Here is a 21,259-nt window from a genome sequence, read left to right as displayed (position 1 = left end):
GAGAGAATGGATGAGAGAGTGAATGAATGAGAAAGTGAGTGAATGAATGAGTTATGGAATGAGTAAGTGAAGAGTGAGTGAATGAGTGGATGAGTGAGTGAATGGATGAGGGAATGAATATGTGAATGAGTGGATGAATGAGTATATGAGCTAGTGAGTAGTGAGTGAGTGACTGACTGACTTAGTGAGTGGTGAGTGAGTGAGTGGATGAGTGAGTGAGTGGTGAGTGAGTGAGTGAGTGGATGAGTGAGTGAGTGAATAGTGAATGAGTGAGTGAGTGGTGACTGAGTGAGTGAGTGAGTGAGTAGTGAGTGACTGAGTGACTGAGTGAGTAGTGAGTGAGTGGGTGAATGAGTGACTGAATGAGTGAGTGGGTGAGTGAGTGAGTGGGTAAGTGAGTGGGTGGGTGAGGGAGTGGGTGGGTGAGGGAGTGAGTAGTAACTGAGTGAGTGAGTGAGTGAGTGAGTGAGTGAGTGAGTGAGAAAATAACTAAGCTGTGAGTGAACAATCCAGGGTTTGCGTGAGTGGAAAGTCCTCAGTGTGGCTGTTTCCCTGGCCCTGGAAACACCTCTCAGGTTGGAGACAACAGCTTCCTCACAGAACCCAATTCAGTTTGTTGTACTGGAGCTTTGTGAGAACAGATGGGAGCTTTGACTTCAAGATCAGGGGAAAGAGTGTCTAGAGCCACCTACTTCTTCCCAGTCATGTGCCCAGGTCTGTGAGAAGGTGGAGCTTGGGCTGCGTGGGGCCTAGAGAGGTTCCTGAACTGTCTGTTTGTCACTTCCTGTGGGTAATGGCTCTCTGACATGCCAGCCAACCCTCCCTAGGAGCTAAAGAGATCTTGAGTGGCTCCTGGCCCCACTTGGCTGGCAGGTATCATAGAAAGCAAGGCCCTTTGAAAAGTAAAGCTCTAGAACTGGAGAGGTGGCTCGGAGGTTAAGAGCACTGGCTGCTCTTCCAAAGGTCCTGCATTCAATTCCCAGCAACCACAAGGTGGCTCACAGCCATCTATAATGAGATCTGCTGCCCTCTTCTGGTGTGCAAACATACATGCAGACCAAACATTGAATACATAATAAATAAATAAATATTAAAAAAAAGAAAGAAGAAAGAAAGAAAGGAAGGAAGAAAGAAAGAAAAGAAAAGCTCTAGACCAAGTCAAGGTGCTGGTGTTATAAAGTGATGAGCCCGGGAAGCCTTGCTCTGAGTCTCCACTGCTCTCCATGGGATCTGCATGTCTGGCTGCTCTCCTCTCCTGCAGGCTGTCGGTACCTCACCTGCCTGATCCACAACTGCTCTGCTCAGCCCCACACGGCACCCTTCGCTGGCCCTATTGACTGTGGCTCCCTGACTGTGCAGGACGAGTACATCTTTCTGAAGGTGAGTGTTCCAGATGCTGGGAGGGGACTGCACATGAACTTTTACCATCAGAAGAGGCAATAAAACAGCACTTCAACTTCCAAATGCCACTTAGCAGGGATCAATGTCTTTGTACCTGTACTGTGGCCCCCAGGCACCAGAACTTTGACTCAAGATTGTTCCTGACTCCTCCCTCTGCACACCAGGACCCTCCCCACAAGTACAAGTATACATATTTCACTTTCATGCTTTCATGCTTCTAGTCTTATCCTGTGTCTCTGAACCCCTGTGACCAAGACACCACTGCAGTACCCTCCAATACATATCTCAGGCCGATTGGAAAATGCTAGTGAATGCTGGAGGGGAAGCTTCTTGACCCCTCTAGAGTGGGAGGCCTGGCCTCTGCTAGACTTCCTGGCCATTGTCTTGTTTATTTTTCTTCTGCTGCAACCAAGTGTCTGACAAGAAGACGCTAAGGATGAAGGGCTTCTTCTGCTTTACAATTACGGGGAAACTGTCCCTATGGCAGGGAAGGTATGATGGCAGGAGTGTAAGGCAGTTGTTCAGTTGCACACAGTCAGCCAAGAGTGAATGCTGGTACTAGCTCACTTTCTCTTTGTTCAGTGCTCGACTCTGAACAGCCCACAGAACGGCCCTGCCTACATTTAGGATGGTTTTCTCACCTCAATCAACCCAGATAACCTTTCACAGCCAAACCCAGGGGTTGGTTTCCATGGTGATTCTAAATCCCATCAAGTTGACAACAGAGACTGATGATCGGTCACCATCTCCAAGTTCATCTACAGAGACAGGCCATTTCCTTGGATACCACTGCTGGTCCCTGCTCTGCCCTCTGGAACCTGTGAGACAATCTCAGAGCTTCTTGCAAGAAAACTATGCCCAGTACTCTGTCACTTGAGGGTCCTCCAGGTTCCCATACTTCTCCCCAGCCCAGTCTCCATGACACTCCTCCCTCGGCATGGGCCATTCTCTCCCAGCCAGACAGGAGGCCCCAGACTACACTGGTTCCAGCTGTATCACCAGTAGCCATGTCCACCAAGTCTTCTGTGCTCTGCATTTATACCTTTGGGTTCCTGTTCCTGTCCCTTTTTGTAGCTATTATTTCCCACCCCTGCTCTGCTGTGGTTGCTGTTGCTGGAGAGAAAACCAAGCCCCAGAAAACACAGTAGTCCTGTCAAGCATCACACCTAGAACTAGACAGCAGCCCACCCTCTCCACTGGGCATTCTCCTGTTGGGCCTGAGGTGGTCAAGTGGGGTCCACTGCTTCTTCCTGCCTGGCTGACATCAGACCAGGTGACACACCATCTCCTTCCAACAGGGACAGCTAGCATCTGGCATGTCTCTTGTCCCACGGTCACATCTTTGGTCTGCCCTGGTAAAATGGTGCTAACTTGAGAATCAGCAGGACTCCAGAACTTCTCTATCAAGCCATGCTTGGGGCATAAGTAAAGCCTCACCAGTCTGGGTAGAGTAAATGCAAGGTTACCCCATAAGAAATAGGTGCGGGGGTGGGGCATGGGAGGACACAACTGGTATGGCAGCTCTTTCTGGATTATCTGGAACAGGAACAGTCACAAAGCTGAGGCTGGCCTGGGCTTCTGTTGGTTCCACTATTCTGAAGCTGTGCTTTGAGAAGGTGATGGAAGACGACAGAGGGGCTGGCCTCCTATCAGACCATGCGGGTGTCAGATGCAAAGTTGCCACTGCTTGCTTCAAGTGAGCCTTCAGATTACATCTGGGCCTTTGCTTGCTGCTCCGTTTCATGGGCTGATAACACCATAGCACTCACATAGACAAGCATCCCACAGGTGACACTGTGACTCCAGCCTTCCCAACCCATTCTAGCCTGGCAGTGGCTCCCCACAGTGTGTGTGGTCACTCTGGGAGGAATGACTGGCATGAAAAGATCTGTGTGGGCTACTAACACACCCCAGTTTTACTGTTCAGGACAGTGCAATATGCCGTGCCTGTCCCTAATCCACTCCCCAGGCAAGGTAACTTTCAAAACCTCTGTGCATTGCCCTGCCCCCAGCACCTGCAGGTAGGAAGGACCTTGGAGATGAGGTTCTCTTTCCCACTATGCCTCATGGAAGGCCCTGCTGCCTTCACAATCAGTTTCTGGCAGGAATGGGAGTGGCTATACCCTTGTACACTAATCCTCCACTAATGCACTCCATAGGCCTCCCCAAGGAATGAGAAGAGGTGAAGCCTGGCTCTACTTCTGTCCCTGAGCTCATCTACCAGACAGGCTCTGGGAATGGACCCTCTGACAGGCATAGATAGTATCCCCCACCTGTTGGAGGCCTTCTCTCTCAGTGAGTCCCAGTGTGTACAGGTTTCTGTGCATGCGGCTGTCTGGTGTGGAGCTGGAGTGCAACATTCAGCTTCAAATTCCAGCCCTGAGAAAGGCTCAGGGCCTTCCGAGGGTGACACCAGCTTTCTGAGCTCAGTTTCTTTGGAACGGGATGGTGCTCTCAGAGAACCCCATGGAGCAGTCCCAGGGGCTGTCCCAGTGGGTAGTTGCTGTGTGTGGGAAGGGTGTCAGGCTTTCCCACCACAGGGATGTTTTCTCCAGTCCCCAGGACCTCTGTGTGTCCAGGTCATAGCAGTGCTGCAGAGGCCTGGCCACCTCCATACTGCAGAGTCCCTCCCACCACAGATGAGTCGTCTAGTGAAGTATTGTCATCATTGCAGAAGAAGAACCGCAATGGCCATGGCCACTGGCTGAGAGGCCTGCTTTCAAACTGAGAGTGGGGGTTGACGGGAGATTCTGTCCCTTGATGCTGTGTTTCTCCCCTAGGCAACAGCAACAAACCGAACCAAATACTATGTCTCGTATCGCCGCAGTGACTTCGTATTGATGAAGCTGCCCAAGTATGCCCTACCCAAGGTGAGGTGGCCCATCCCCACCCTGTGCCAGATGCAGAGACTGTGAGGCCTTATACACTGGAGTTTGGGGTCCCAGGGTCAAGAGGGCTGGAAACTAAGATTGGCTGTGGCCACACTTCCTCAGCCCCTGCCTGCCCATCCACTGTTCCAGCCTACTAGGGCCTCAGATGTGCCATCTCTTCCCTCTAGGCACACAGAATCTGAACAAGAAGCTTGGGAATAAAACAGCTTTGGGAAGAACAAGAAAAAGTGGTTAGAGTAGAAGGCCGAGTATTGCAAGGACCTGGGGCAGAAAGCACAGCCAAGGGCAGTGTGGAATGGCAGGGAGATTGGGGCCTCTAGGACCAGAGGCTGTATATCTGAATGTCCTCATTTGAGAGTTATGGACTTAGGTACCTCAGACTCTTCTGAACCAAAGTATATGTCTATTATGCCTCGTTTCGCCATCGTTTCAAAACTAGAGAAGACGGGATGGAAAGTAATGGGGTCTCTAAATTAGCTGTGGGCTTGGCTGAGTAAGCGAATTCAGAGCTAACAGTTCCACTTCAGCAAAGGCAGGTGTCCTGGTGGTGAGGGGGCTTTACTGGGCTTGCTGGGGACACAGCACAACCCTAGGAATGTGAACTCTGGGCCTGGTGTGGAGAAGACAGCACACTTCAGGGCTCTAACAAGGAGCCTATGACTAGAAGTCTTGGTTTCTATGACCTTGAGCACAACTCTCTGGGAGCTCCCAGCACCTGAGCCTTCTACCAGAGCCCCCTCCTTCTCATCCAGCTCAGCAGAGCACAGAAGAGCATCTCATCAGCAACCCACAGAACTGCTAACTGAATTTTCTAATCAGATTTTGTTTTACTGTGAATTTGCAACTCCTTCCTTCTTCCCTCCCAACAAGCCATCCCTTCGGGTTTTTTTTTTTTTTTTTAAGTTACCTGAATAATGTCAAGAAATCAAGAGTGGCTGGCACAGCATAAGGGGATCACATGCTTGAGAGCACCTTCCCCCATTCCTACCCTGTCCTGGTCCCCCTGGTCACATGACAAAGTGACTTTGGTGTTTCTAACTCAGGAGCAGGGCTCCCCAGCATCCTGCTTAGCATGGACAGTGTGTCTGGTGTGTTTTTCTAGGTGGATACATGATCCCCACACTAAGTGACTATCTGCAGGGCTTTGAGCGAAGAGAAGTCTACTCAGCCACAGCCAGTCTCTAGACCAGACATGTGGGTGCCCCTCTAAGTGCACCCTCTACACTGTGGGAGTTCACTGATAATATTTTCAGGAAATGGACTGAACACACAGTCTTAGTAGAATCCCATCTTAGTAGAATCCCATCCCACAGAGTTAGATCATGCTCAGCACAGGGTGGCCTGGTTCTGTATTGTACCTTGCCTCTCCTGTTCCGTGTCTAAGGGGTAAATGATGCCATTCTGCCATTTTGTTCCACCCACTCCTGGACTCTCTGAAGGGTGGACAGCTGTTGGGAAGAGTCAGCATCCTCAGTTTGAATTGTTGACTGGTAGACTTGTAATGCCTGTTTTAAAAGCCCTGAAGCTCCCTAGCAGAGAAAAATGCTCACGAGAAGCATCCACAGAACCACAAATTACATAAAGAGCATTCATGAGCATAAGGTGAATATAAATTTATTTGAAAGAAAAAAGTCATCTTGTATTTGTAATGGATTTATTTAAAGTAAAATAAAATGCATATCACACATAATAGAGGAGAGAGTGATGCTGGCAAGGATGACTGAGTGCAAGCCCCAGGACCTTTTCCACCCTCCCTCTTGGCAACAGCCACACAGCAGAGTATAGGCTCATGACTATTCTGGGACTCTGTGGTCTGTTATAATGTCTCTAGTGTCCAGGCATCAGATGATATAGCAAGGTCAGTTTTGACAGTTTAAGCTTTTGACCTAGGAACATTATCCATGTCTGCCCTTGCCTCACAGCAGGCAAACGTGTGCTTTCCTGGAGCAGCTGTCAAGTAGCCTGCATGGCCAGAGTGGACACTATGGGCCTTTCCTCCAGACACTGGGAGGCCTGTGCTCTGATGTCAACAGCCATCACCAGATGAAGTAGGGCCAGAGCCCATCCATCTCCTTTTTTGCCTTTTTCCTTCTTCGGGGGGCAGACTTTTAAGGACCAGCATATCTAAACATATAGGGGAGAGACATAAAGTCACCATGCCCCACACATGATGGTCTGGGCCTCAGTATAGACAGGGCCTTTGGTGATCAGAGGCAAAAACAAGACAGTCTCTGCAGAAAGGAGACATTTGAATTTGCAATTAGTATATCATACATTCAAATATCCAGTTTTAGGTGGGCATGATGGGACATGCTCTATAATCCTAGCAATTGGGAGGCTGAGGCAGGGGGATCATGAATTTGAGGCTGGCATGGGCTGAAAAGTTAGACCTTTAAAAAAATCCAAAACACACACACACACACACACACACACACACACACACACACACACACAGAAAATTCCAGTTTCAGTTATCAAAAATCACAAGGCACACGGAAAAACAGGAAAACATGATCTGCTCAGAACTGAAATTATGCCTAAGAAAGGCCAGCTGGTCGACCTGCTGGATAAACTAATAGAATTGTCCCAAGATGCTCAGGGACAGCAGGAGGACACTATGCACAAAAGAAATGTCCAGGAAGAGATAGGAAATGTTAAGAATGCCAGAATAGAAACCCTAGAACTTTAATTAGAAAGAAATAAGAAAAATAATAAGCAAGGAAGTCCTCCAGAAGGACTCCAAAGCAGACTTGGGCAGGCAAAGAACAAATCAAGGAACCTGAAGAGAGGATAGTGGAAGTGAGCAATTATGTGGCCCTTTGACACCATCATCAGAGCAGCACATACACTGAGAATCCTAAACAGACAAGGGAACAGGGCCAGAGAGAGACTGATTTAAGAAACAGTGACTCCCTACCCCCAGAATCACAAAACACATAATTGTGAATATTTCAAAGATTGGCCAGTCCCAAGACAAAGGCACACGCCAGGATGCATCACAATCATCATGATGAAGAGGGGAGTCTGGAAAGTAGCACGAGAGATATGCTTTGAAATAGGCAGAGATTCCCTCTGCAGATTTCTTACTGGAAGCCCCAGCGCCAAAAGACAGGGAGCCAAAACACACACACACACACACACACACACACACACACACACACACACACACACACACCAAAGGAGGAGACAGGCAGTGGTGGTGCACACCTTTAGTCCCAGCACTTGGGAGGCAGACAGGCAGATCTCTGTGAGTTAGAAACCAGCCTGGTCTACAAGAGCTAGTTCCAGAACAAGCTTCAAAGCTACACAGGGAAACCCAGTCTCGAAAAAACAAGTGCTGGCTCATGGGATTGCCTCGTGAATTTCATATACTAATCTATTCTGTGGCTGCAGAGGTGGCTCAGCAGTTACGAGCACTTGCTGCTTTTGCAGAGAGCCAGAGTTTGATTCCCAGCACCTGTATTGGGCAACTCACAACCTCCTGTAACCCTAGCACTGGGGGATCTGACTTCCTATCCTGGCCCCAATGAATGACGTATGCACACAGACACACATACACATAAAAATAATGGAAATTTCTGCTGAGATTCTATATGAAGATCCATGAGAAATTTCTGCCATTGTGCTTATTAAAATGTTATAAAAATTTATCCACATATATATGTTATGTTATAATTTATACATAGTTTATAATTATAGCGTAAGTTTTAATTTGTATATGAGCCTGTACACAAACATATAAATGATATGAGTCACACACATATCACTTCCATCTGCTTGCCCATTCCTTCCTCCATTTTTCATCTCTTTGCCTCAATATAATGATATGGAGAAGTTCTTGGCGAGTTCTCAGTGTCCATCTTACCCTTTATCTTAGTTTAGCCAACTTAATAGTCTAGCTGCAGCTGGGCTACCCAGGGAAAAGGCTGCATTTCCTGTCTTCCTCTGCATCTACAGGTGGCCACATGATTACCATCTGTCAATGAGATATTAAAGAAGTTTCCTTGTGAGACTTCTGGGAACACTGTATGGAAGTCCAGCCTTCTCTCTCTCTTCCCCCTTCCTGTTGCCTTTAGTGTGATGATGGAACTCCAACTCTTGAGCCCTGAAGACAAACACCATATTATGGGACCATAGAATGACCCAGAAGAACCCCTGTCCTTGGTGGCTTTGTAGGGCTTCTACACTAGCCTGCCCATCACTGGGCTTCTCTCACAGGCAAGAGGGATGAGTCCAATCTTCTTGAAGCCTCCTAAACCCCCTTGAAAAGTAAGAAATATTATCCAATTAGTGCTTCCCTTCTATAGATCTTTCCAGGCCACATGTGGCAACATAGATACACTCATGAAGGTTCTGTGCATCTATTAACAATGGAGTTAAGGGATTTTTTAGTTGCTTCTCTACAAATGGAGAGTAAGGAAAGTAAACAGAATCTTATGATGGTGCAAAGTATTTGTCACACTAATCATCGAGGCTTTTGTGTGACCTCTCTCAGTGCTGGCCCATGGGAAGGGACATAATAAGCAGCCTGCTGTGGAAGGAGCCAATCTGAACATCACAACAGCAGGTTTACAGCATACAACAAGCATTCTAGAGACATTCCCTGCCTCTGCTGTGGCAACCTCCCTTCTTAGAATTTATGGGAAGGAAACAAGCATAGAGGCAGGGAGGGACCTGTGTCTGGAAACATCTCCTCTGGTCCTCTGGAGCAGAGGCAGGACTCAGTGAAATATGGCTGGGCCACAAATGCGTATCATGCAGTCATTAACAGTGGTGTTTATAAATAACATTCATGGCAGAGGAAGAGACACCCACGCAGTGTGCAGAGCAAGCTATAAACCAGACGTGGAGAGTGCGTGAATCATGCTTGGGACAGAGCCTGAACATAAACATGTTGAAGTGTTAATTCCAGGTCTCTCTAGAGGGGCACTGTGGACGGCCCCAAGCTGCTTCATAGCTTATAGAAGCATTTGTCCAGGACACCTAACCAGCTTATGAAAGTAGTGTTGGATCAGGACTGCCACCTGAATTACTGCACTCATCTGTGCTGGTGTGCTGGCTCTCTGTGCTTGCTCCCATAAGCTCACTCCTGCCGAGCCTTCTTGTGGGAAAGACCCTCCCTCACTTTCCACCCGGTTCTGGTGGATCTGTTTATACACCATGGCCCTAACTGATGGGTACAACCTCCCTGGAGGGCAGCAAAGTGGCCAGCAGCCAAAAGCAGCACATCCTGCCTCCTACCCACAGCTCAGAGACTGGGGTGGGCACATGGGTGTTAACCACGATGTTCCCACAGGCATCCCACAGACTTCCATCGCTGTGCTGGTCCATGTCATATATGGGACTGGGTCCCACGGACTCCTTCCTGGGTCACACATCTCTTGGTTCCAGTGTATGTTTGTAGACACAGGGCTCAGATCCTGTGCCTATGGGGCCCTCCAGCTGTGAGGTACATGATAGGGGCTTCACATACTGAACCCCTTTTCTGCAAAATCCCTCTGCATTTCTTAAGGCCCTTGCTACATAGTCCAAGCTAGGCTCAAATTCATGATTCTCCTACCTCAGCCTCCTGGGTGCACTGCCATGCCCGGCTCAGAAATGCCCTTGTGGACACACGGCATAGAGACTAGTCTGTCAGTGAGGGGAAGAACCGGGTGCCAGCACCCAAGATTCTGGGGAGCCCCTCATTAAGCAGACACAAATAAAAATCACTTCCCCAAAGTGAGCACACCCAACAGGGCATGAGGATGAGGGGGAGGGATGTCTTCATGTGAGGGCACCTCACACCCTACATCCATCTTCAGCTCCTGTAACCTGTGTCAGGGGGCTGGTGAGTTTCAGAGGGTAGAAAGCAAAGCATGCATAGAGGATGCAGAGTGAAGTCTGTCCAGCTGTGAGGTGGAGGTGTTTCAGTCCTTAGGCATAACCTCCCCAGCCGCAGCTTCCCTGGTTGCAGCTTCTTTGGGCAGTCCACATGGGACCTGGCCAACAGGGAAAACAAGGAGCAGAGGTCAGCCCAGTTTTGCCTTTCACAGGATGGGGCTTTTTTCTTGAATTGTACAGCTATTAACAGATTCTGAAGGTCTGTGCCTAGCCCACAAGGGGAAACTGAGGCCTGGAGCTATTGCCTGGACTGCTGTTCTTCTAGCACATTTTGTCCCGTGGTGCTGAGGGCTGGGTACAGAGGAAGGTGGACAAGTGGAGCTTGTGGGGCACCATGCTCTGACTGTCCAGGCAGCTTCTCCCTTTCTGAAGTTCAGGGCAGAGGTAGGATTGGCAGCAAGCCTGAAAGGCAATGTCATGAATAGGTGCTAGACAAAGGAAGGACCGCTTGACTCCCAGAAGCCTAGTCCTATCTATGCCTGCCTTTCATTCTGACCATGTAGGATACTTAAGGGAGCCCATCTTCATTGTAGGGAGATGGACAATATCCAGTGGGGATGGGAAAAGGAGGCATCCCCAGGCTACCCCTAACTTGGTGTCAGGCGTCGAAACATCACTCCCAGTTTAGAGGTGTGACATTGATATCCATGGAGGTGAAATCACTTGGAAATCACTTGGAAATAAGACCACAGAGCTAAGCATGACTTACTGGGATGGAGCCCTGATCAGCCTGCCTCTGGATCAGCCTGCCTCCAGGACAGCAGGGAGGAGGTGCCTGTGCTCCAGACAACTGTCTCTGACAGTTCTTTGGTCCCCAGGACTTGCAGATCATCAGCACGGATGAGCAGCAAGTGTTCGTGGCCGTACAGGAGTGGAACCAGGTGGACACCTACAACCTGTACCAATCAGACCTGCGAGGAGTGCGCTACTCACTGGTGCTGGAGAATGTGCGCAGCTCGAGGCAGGCTGAGGAGAACGTGGTCATCGACATCCTTGAGGTAGGCACCAGGAAGGGCTTCACTTCCTTCTTCCTGGCCCAGGGGTTACAGATACCTGCAAAGCACCAGATGTTTCAGGCTTTAGTGCCACAGAGGCTGAATCACAGGGGCTTAAGACAGAGGGAAGCTGGTTTTCTAATGAGGTTCGTAGGAACAGTTTATGCTAACAAAAACTAAATTCCTGGTGGGTAACATCTTGCAGAAGTGGGCTCAGTCTTTTAGCGTGCAAGACTTTCCCTGTGCAAAGGTGGCCACAGCCAATGTGGTCTAAGCAGTCGGATCTCCGGGAGCTGGGAGAGGCTCTCTACTGTTCCTCTTCTCCTGCCCATGACTCCTCCTTCCTCTACCCATCTTGAGGGCTGGAGTCTGTCACTTCTATGCCACCTCTCCTGCTAGTCCTACCCTTCCACATACATTGTCCAACCTGACCTTCTGTGACATGGCCTCTCCCCCTACCTACCTGAAATGAGAAGGCAGGGGTTCTGGCCTTGTCTGGTCCCATACAAGTTTCCATGGGTTTCCACTCATGCCAAGGCACTGATCCAAGCTTCTGGAATCCACACCAATGCTCTCCACTGCTGAGAGTGGCCTGGTCCTCGGGTCCAATCCACAAAAATTCCATTAGGCACCTGACATGGGTCTGGCCTGGACAATCATCTCTTTTCTCTTGTAGACTCTATGGCCAGGGGTGACAGTATTATTTATCCCATGCTCAGAAGGAGACAGCCACAGGAGGCCTGCTGATGCTTCTGTTGGATAGTGAGTCTGGCTCAGAGGGTAGCTCTTGGCAGGCAATGGACTTTGTCCCTGTGATTGGGAGGGGACCTCCCAGGTGGAGGGAACTTCAATGTGTCTCCAGCTGTCAGCAGCATCGTGGAACCATTATTCCCAGCAAAATGATGAATGCAAATCATTTGTTTGTGAGGAAAGCCCATTTGTCAGTGCTACCTCCCAGCTGGGGCCGCTGAGGGACAGGGCTGTCCTGCAGCCCTCTCCTAGTTCTCAGGATATCTCTGGCGACATCTGAGCACTGGAACACTCAGGCAGGGCTATGGTCCCAGGCCAAGGTGAGCAGTGATAGATGGGAGGGTGACATGTACAGGCCTGACAGGGGGAGTTGCTGTCTACACTCTCCACAGATCTGTCAGATACACACTACCTGCCAGGCTTGGGGTTTTATCTTCAGTCACCGGCAAGGATTCCTCACATGCTACCTCCCTCAAGACCCCTGCCCCCATGAAGAAGTTGTCCCTGGCAGTGTCCTTAAGCCCATGCTGCCAGTGGTTCATGGTGCAATGCCTTTTGACAAGTCAGGATGAGCCTCCTGGAAAAAGTGGGTTGCAGCATTGAGATGAGGCAGAGCAGGAGTCAGCTAGGCAGGGAAGTAGTGAGCTGAGGGCATGAAGCAGTTGCAAAGACAGCATCCACTGCCCACCCACTGGTGCCTCCAAAGTGACTTATCCTCTCTAACCTCACCCCGTGTGGGTAGTGTCAGGCTCAGCTCTGGTCCTGAATTACCTGGGCTCCTATCTAGGCTCTGGTATGTGTCTGCTGTGCTGGGCTATGCTGTCCTGGGAAGGTTACTTAACCTGTCTGGCTTGGTTTCAACAAACACTCTGTTGAAGCTAGCAATGCTCTCTTTTAGGGCTACTGCAAGGATTCAGGGATGCTTTCCTTAGGAAAACAGCAGGGCCCAGTCCAGCAAGACTTCATGTTCCCAGTACCACCTACTCTGGGATTAAGGATGGTGGATGGGAAGGGTTTGACTTGGCAGCTAGCATGTGAATCTCCTGTATGTGGCCAGTATTGTTGCTATTGTGGTCACTAGGAAGCCAGCAGCATGTCCAGGATCTCTGCTGTTGCATCTCAGGGTATTTCTGCTGGTCTGTGCATCTCCTGGTTGTGTGGCTTCCTCGGGTCCTATTGGATTTAACAGAACTTTTCTGAGTTGTTGTCTATGTTAGAGTTAGGAAGAGTACTCCGGGTGTCACAGGCCAAATCGCCTCACTTTGTGGATCATGTGGTCATGTGGCATGTCACAGGAGGTCCTCTAAAGTGCTTCCAGATATGTGTTTGCCTTGGTGGGGGAATGGAGAGTCCAGTGCTGCAAGTCCAGACAATGTTGGCAGGACAGACACCGAGGTCCTGAAAATGTGCTAACTGCAGAAAGACAGAAGGATGCATAGCAGAAGGGCGTGGACCAAGGTTCTACAGACTCAGAAAACTGCTGGGCTGGCATCCTGAACTGGGAAGGCCATCAGAGAGCAGAGCCCTGGCCACAAGCAGTTATTGCCACCTGTGGCACCAGAGGGTGCTCCCTGCTGGATGGCAAGGGGCTTGGCAATGGGGCTTCTGTTTTTGCTTCTCATTCTCTATTTTTAACTGGGGTGTCCTTCATAATCACAGTTGGGCTCACATTATGGTTCAGAAGCAGGTAACTCACTTTTGATTTTATAGGCCCATTTATATAATTATACCTATTCAATAAGATTTGCAGTATTTGAGCTGATGAAATTTCGACAGGGATTTTTATTATTTTTTAACTTATACTGATGCTACAATAAGAGGAAAACTTCAGACTTTCAAATGGGTGAATGTGTTTCACACGACAGACCCATGTGTGTCCATGGAGATCAAATGAGGCACTTACTAAACAGAATGAGGCTCACCCAGCCATCTATCTCTTTCCTGATCCCCCAAACCCATGTGTGTGTGTGTCACACCACCTGGCATAGGGGAGCCAAGGCTACAGGCGAGCTTGAGGCTGCTACTCTAGAGACAGTGTTGTTATACACTGTCTACAGAACCTTGTTACAGAGTCCTTGAAAGTGGAACAGGAAAGCAGTTAGGGCCTAACAAATGCAAGTTATGATGGTAGCCAGAAACTATGCATTGCTGGCTTCAAAGATGAAGGAAAAACTCCAGGAGCCAAAGGCTCAATGAGAAACGGATTCCTCCTTACAGCCTCTAGAGAGGAGCACACACCTGACAACGAATTAGAGACTCAGGTCAGAGCTCTGACCACCACAGCCGTAGATGAGAAGTGCATTGTTTGGAGTAATAAGTTTGTGATGTTGTAGCACCTATAGCAAGTAGAGATACCATCCCTCTGTCTACTAATCCACCCATCCATTCATCTATCCATCAGTCCACTCATCTACCCAACTAACCATCTACTCATATACTCATCCATTCATCCACATAGCCACCCATCCACTCATTCATCTGCTCATTCGTCTGCCCATCTACTCATCTCCTTGACCATCCATCCATTCATCCATTATCTACCCATTAGTCCAGCCACTCATTCATCTACTCATGCTCCCAACCAACCATCCATCCACCCATCCATCCATCAATCCACTCATCCCCTAACACATCCTCTCATTCATAATTCAACCTATTCATCTACTCATCCTCATCCATCCATTTACCTATCTACTCATCCATTCATACATGATCCTACCACCCATCTACACATCAGTCCATCTACTCATTCATCTACCTGTCTACCCGTCCATCCATCAACTTGTCCACCAGTCCATCCACCTATCCAACCCTTCATCCATTCCTCTACCCAACCACCCATCCATCCATCAATCAATCCACCTATCCATTCATTCATCCATTGATCTACTTAGCCATCTGCCTATTCATTCACCCACCTCTTTCCATCTGTGTTTCATCCAATCTACCTGTCCATCTACCTACCCATCCCTCTCTTGTTCCTGCATCTGTAGCAGCACATCTCTGGTGGACTGTCCACCTGCAAACAAGCACATGAAGAATAACTGCACTGACTTTTCAGATTCAAAAGAGATGACGTGTGCTAAGCTCAGTGCCTGTGTGTAGAGAGCACCGATGACCTTGGTAGCTGTGTCAGTCTGATTATAATCCTTGGCTCTAAAGTTTTGAGTAAAATGCACAGTAGTCTGAGCCCAGTCCCTAGAGGATCTTTGAGAGTAGCAACACCATGCTATATCAGGAGAAGTGGAGAAACCTCTGCTGTGAGTCTTGGATGAAGGAGCATTCTTGTACCTGTCACACCACCCTAGAAGTGCTCAGTGAATGTGACTTTGTCAAAAAGTGGCTTGAAGAATAGGGTGTTCCTTCAAGGGCACCACTGGGTTTAATGTGATGAAATGGCTGACTCTTGGGCTTTCTTATGAATCAACTCAGTGGACAACCTTGGATGTTGCTGAGACCTCATAAGACCCCTTGAGAAAGAGAAATGAAAACCGAGTGTAGTCCTGCCAATGCATGTCAGGATAAACGGGGACTTCCCCATTGTTGTCAGGTGGGCTGTTGAGGCCCCAAGAAAAACCAAGGAGTGTTTGCTGTGGCATAGGACCTGCCCACAGTTCTAACAGACACAGCAAATGAGGAACCCTGAGATCCAGAGTGGAGGTGGTGAAGGGGGTTCCTTTCATCAGATACACTAGTTGGTGAAGGTACCAGGGCCCTTCCTGCCATCTGATGGTCAGAGGTCCTGGGTAAACAGTTCAGTGTCCTATAAATCCCCTGACCCTGGAGCGCAGACAGAACTCTTCCATCTAAGCCTGCTACCAGTCTCCATGTGTCAGGTTGCATCCAGGATGAGGCAAAGCCACATGCAGGATGCTCAGTAGGGGCAATGCCTGGCTATTGATGCTCTAGGTGATCTGTGTGAAACCTTATGGGTTCTTCTTATGTCTCCTCAGGTCAGAGGGGTGAAAGGAGTCTTCTTGGCAAACCAGAAAGTGGATGGCAAGGTGACAACACTCATAACCTACAACAAGGGCCGTGATTGGGATTACCTGAGGCCACCCAGCACCGACATGAATGGGAAGCCCACCAACTGTCAGCCGGTAGGTACTCTACCCTGTTACATGCCTCCAAGAGAGTGGCACAGATGCCACTGCCAGGGTACACCTGAGACACACAAGCCACCAGTTTCTGCTAGGCATAGGGATGCACACAGTGAGAATCATGAATGCCATTCATCTCCATGAAATTACAGTGAGAAACTTACCCCAAACCCCAGTCACTCACTCACTCTCAGCTCCACAGGACTTCTCCAGGTGGCTCCAGGCCAGGGAGCCATTGACTCAGGTTGATGTCTGCTGTCCATATCTGCATGCCCTGCCAGGCTTGTACTGTTGTGAACCCATGGTGCTAGCAGAGGTCCAAGGGACAGTAAAGCAGAGTCTTCTAAGCCTGCTTCTGAGCATTGCTGAATATCACTGAGGGCTGGGGAGTGATAGAGGAAGCATATATAGTGACAGGTTCCCCTAAAGGTAGCATTTTTTCCATAGCCACCAGGTGGCCACTGAGTATGAGCTGCCCTAAAGAGGATCTTTGCCTGGGCAGGGATGGGCACTCTGTCCTGAGTTCTCTATTCCACTCCACTCTCAGACCTCCTCTTGAGGCCCCATTGTAGATGCGGAAGGTTCACGACCCCTGTCTACCTGCATGAGGAATGAATTATCTGCCACTTGTAAAAACCCTTTAGGGTTCAAAGATGCTATGAAAGGCTAATTTTCGTATCATCTTTGGGGAACTTAAGCCACATTAATCTGACAAAGCAACTTCAAGCCAAGAGAAGGTTCTTGTCTGCAATTACTCAGCTCAGTGAGGAGGCAGCCTCTGTGAGATTTGTGTCCAGGGGGTGGGTAGGAGTGTTGCAAGGATGCTGGCAGGAGGAGAAAGCAGCCAAGTGGCCCAGGCAGACAGAGATTGCACTGAAGACCAAAGCAAAGTGCCTGGAAGCCAAGGGACCACAGACACATCAATGACAGTCCGAAGCCCTGGTTCCTACTTGAATGACTGAGGCCTCCATCCAGAATGGGACAACATAGACTGACAGGTGACCAAGCCTAGGCCTTTAAGCCTGACAATGTCATTCTCTCAGACACTTGTGGATTACAGTTAGTTCAGACAGCAGTGACAAGGTTCCTGGGATTTCAGGGATGAAAGGTCTGCCAGGAGGCTTTGTCTTTGTCATTGTCTTAGTGCATTTGTTGATACTGTCCTTGAGCCAGGGACAGGCTGATGGCAATTCTCTGCTGCCTTTCTCCTATTAATTTTGGTCATGTGTTGGCTCTGAGTTCTCTGACTGGCTTGATGGGGGATGTCTCCTTCCAGCTATGGAGAAAAAAATGTATATATGTGTGTGTGTGTGTGTGTGTGTGTGTGTGTGTGTGTGTGTGTGTGTGTATTGTGTATATGTGCATATGAGTATATATTTATGTGAGCACATGTCAAAACCAGAAGCTAATGGCATGTCTTCCTCTATTGTTGTCAGCCTTATGTTTTGAGACATTGGGGGTGGGGTGTCCCTCCACTAAACATGGAGGTCAGCAATTGGTTAGACCAGCTGGCCAGCAAATCCCTAGGATCCATCTGTCTCCACCCTCACCCCCATGTACTAGGGCTTCAGGTCCATGCAACTGTGCCTAGCTTTCATGAGCATGCCGGGGATCAAACTCAGGTCCTCATACTTGCACAGCAAGCACTCTACCCACTGAGCTATCTCCCCATCCCCGATCAGATCTCTTCTAACTGGATGAATTTCACCTGGGCAATGGGTTTGAGTCTATTGGCATCTGGGATTCAGAATGGAAGCCCACAGAAACCTGTGTATGTCAGAAATCCTTCTAGACAGAGCTGGGTTTGAGCCAGCTGCTCCCCTCTGTCTATCCAATGATCCATGATTTGAGCTGCTGGGCAATTCTAGAGGATCTGCCAGCTCCCACATATGAGAGGGCCAGCAATGGATAGCTCACATGCTGGCCACCTTATCTGGGCTTTCTGTACAAGTTCCTTGGTGGTCCTGCTTGCCTCTATGTCCTGGTCCCTCTCTGGGCAGCTTCAGAGGACCTTCCACCTTTGGCCCATGCAGAGCCTAGGCAGACATGACAGGCCAGGACTATGGGAAGCCTAGGAATTAGGCCTCAAGCCAAGGTGCCAAGTAAAGGTTCTGAATGGATGAATGGATGGATGGATGGATGGATGAATAAGTAAATAAATAAATGAGAACTGGGGCTGCATAAGCCCCAGGAATCACACACATTCTTTGACCCAGTGACCCATGTAGGGAAGCCCATCCTACATGAGGGGAATCCAGGCCACAAGGCCCCTCCCTTGGAGAAGTTGCAGCTACCTAAAGGCCCTCTCTCAGACCTCAAGTCTCTGTTCTCCAACAGACAGTGTCTGGTTGGCCCCTTCTCCACTCCTTGGTTCCCTAGGCCCTAGGTAACTCCTGCTGCAGCCTTCCTCATCCTTTGCTACCAACACCCAGCAGTCAGTTGAGCACAGCTTCTCACCCTCTGTTCATTCTTTCAAAGGCACCCCTACCCAGCTTTCACTGACAAAGACCATGGGGCAGATCTGACCAGAGAACTCATTCTCCTAGGATACTCCCATGTGCTAATCATTCTTCCTTTTTTTCTCCCCAGCCGGACTGCCATCTGCACTTACACCTGCGCTGGGCAGACAACCCCTATGTGTCGGGCACAGTACACACCAAGGACACTGCCCCTGGCCTCATCATGGGTGCAGGTGGGTAGCTACAGCAGCCTTTACGGCCTGAGGGAAGCTCCTATCTTGTGGATGGGGACTGAAGGCCATGAGCCTAGGGCCATGGTGTGTCCATTAGAGGCAGAGTATCTGCTCTCAGGAGACAGGAGTTCCCTGGAATTCCTAATGGTGAATGTGGGATGGATGGATGGAGGGCTAGATAGGTGAGTGGATGAGTTCATGGATGGATGGGCATATAGCTGGATGGTGAATGTATAAGTGGGTAGATAAATGAGTGGATGGATGGATAGATAGATTTGTAGGTAAATGGGTAGTTGAATAGATGGGTTGGATGGAGAGGTGGGCAGGCAGGTAGATGACGGTCTGTCCTGATGCAGCCAGCTGTCTCATCAGAAAGCTCCTATGCTCCAGGCCATGGTAGAATTCTGGGGAAATCAGGCCCAGTTTATGAAGCCATTGTGTGTCCCATGCTGTGAATCTACAGGGCTACACTTGAAACCTCCATCCCTTCCATAGCAACCCACAAGAGGTAGCTGCTCTGGGCGGGGCTGGCCTACATCTTGGATGGGATGCTGTCTACCTGTAGATGACCCAGGCTAGGGCTCAGCCCTTGTTGCCTGTTTCATCACCCTCCACAGGAATTGAATGTGCATCTGCTGTGTGCTTGCATTTTACCCAGACTCATTCTGGCCTCCCATGAACATGGCCTCCAGGATACTTTCCCCAAATACTCATGAAGTCCTCTCATCTCTCAGGATCCACAAGCCCATGCTGCCCCAACTGCTCATGTCCTTCGGCCTGACCCTGACCCATCATCACACATTTTACCCTCAATTAACATCTGAGGGCATTCTTAAGCACTTGAGTCTGTTCACTTTGGAGCTGAGGCTGGAGCCCTTGCACTGGGCTCAGCTGGGTTGAGCTCTTTCTCCCCAGAGGGGACCAGCTAGAGTCTAACAGCCACACCAGGGCCACTGCCTGAAAAGGAAGGCAACCAAGGCCTGCTATAGGTGACCATGGTAGAAATACAGGCCTTCCTCTTCTGGGGACCTTCAGACCTTGATCACCTGGATCTGCCTGGTCTTAGAGCAACACAACCTTTTCTGTTGGGTCAGGTAACCTGGGCTCGCAGCTGGTGGAGTATAAAGAGGAAATGTACATCACTTCTGACTGTGGCCACACCTGGCGGCAGGTAAGGTGACAATAGTACCTGGTATTCTTCAGGCCTCCAGGACTCTATCTGTTCTGTGCCCCTCCTTTCATAGGGGCTCTCTAGAGTCTGGAGCCAGGTGTCTGTACTTGACTACCAGCCTCTGGGCTCCAGAAGCAGCTGAGGCCTCTGCTGAGGGCTGGGACCTGTCGGGAGTGGGGCCAGACAGGGATGGGACCAGTTGGAGTGGGACCATCTGCCCAATGCCTTGTGGATTCTGCAGGGTATTATACATCCTAGAAGCACTTCCCACCCAGATGTGCCCCTGAGGACATCTGGGAAAGGGGACTGAAAGCCACATGAACACCTCCTACTTGGCTTCAAGCTCCTTCAGGCCAAGAGGCAGAGACAGTGGACATATAAATGAAAGAAGAGGATGTGGGAAGGGCAAATTTAGGATCCTGGGGGACGTCCCATGTGTTGCTGTAATGGGGGGGTGCAAGATAGCAAAGGAAGGAAAGAAAATGAGGAGAGCCTGCCTGTGGGAGCCATCCCCTCACAGCAGTATCCTGAGCATCTCCGACTTACAACTCCACAGGATGCCATGGCCACTGGTTAGAGGGATACTGGCCACCATCAGCCCTTAGCACAGGAACAGTGAGGACACTGACGGGAGGGCTGGCAGCCCCCACAGAGCCCATGACACATAGAAGCTGCATGTATCCACCCCCCTGGAGAGCCCTGCCCTGTGAGACAGACACTGGTTGCCTTCTGGGGTGGGTGGGGTCCTGGCTGAGTTGGTTTACCAACTTCCCAGAGAGGTGATTCAGCTGTAAGATGACCTGAGCATCAAAGCCCAACTGCCTGTAGACAGTCCTATTCCTGGGTCATCTCCCCCATGCCTGGCCATGCAGACACATCCCTGGCAGGCATCAAACGCTCATCCCTGCATACAGAGCTCACCTGCTCCGAGCACTGAGGCTGCTGCTGTTTTAATAAGATGCATCAAGCAAGGCATCTTCAAAAGGGCACGAGAGATTTATTGCATTAAATATTTCTATTTTGCCAAAACCAGTGAAGCCTCTCGAAGGTTCTTAAAGGTCGCCGTCTGTCCACCTTCACCAATGGCAGCACTGAAAGACTTTCTCACTCATAGACATTTTAGACATTTGAGGAGTCATTTTTGTGAAACAGTTCACTTAGGTTACACTTGGAAGCCTAGAGACGAATGTTACAGGGTGGGCTTCCCTGCCAGGGGAAAGAAAGCTTCGCAGGTGAGATGCCTGATGGGGCCGCACCTGTGTGCACATGTGTGCACACGCATCTGTGTGCCAGGGAAAAACAGATGCATATAGTGGTTGTAGGCAGTTATAGTCAGGGATGTAATTGGGAAAAGGGCTGAGTTATCAACAACTCCA

At 49.5% G+C, this 21,259-nt stretch overlaps 1 protein-coding gene across 1 annotated transcript in view; it reads left to right on the top strand.

Moving 5' to 3' along the window:
* The window catches only part of Sorcs2 (sortilin related VPS10 domain containing receptor 2), a 358,664-nt gene that overhangs the window by 312,125 nt on the left and 25,280 nt on the right, over positions 1 to 21,259 (top strand). The window contains exons 7-12 of the mRNA XM_027387101.2: positions 1,262 to 1,380; positions 4,182 to 4,271; positions 10,994 to 11,173; positions 15,874 to 16,020; positions 18,610 to 18,712; positions 19,807 to 19,883. Of these exons, the coding sequence (XP_027242902.1) occupies positions 1,262 to 1,380; positions 4,182 to 4,271; positions 10,994 to 11,173; positions 15,874 to 16,020; positions 18,610 to 18,712; positions 19,807 to 19,883 (716 nt within the window). The remainder of the gene's footprint in view (positions 1 to 1,261; positions 1,381 to 4,181; positions 4,272 to 10,993; positions 11,174 to 15,873; positions 16,021 to 18,609; positions 18,713 to 19,806; positions 19,884 to 21,259) is intronic.

The sequence above is a fragment of the Cricetulus griseus genome (assembly GCF_003668045.3).
Source record: "Cricetulus griseus strain 17A/GY chromosome 1 unlocalized genomic scaffold, alternate assembly CriGri-PICRH-1.0 chr1_1, whole genome shotgun sequence".
NCBI lineage: Eukaryota > Metazoa > Chordata > Mammalia > Rodentia > Cricetidae > Cricetulus > Cricetulus griseus.
This window is presented reverse-complemented; position numbering and strand designations above follow the sequence as displayed.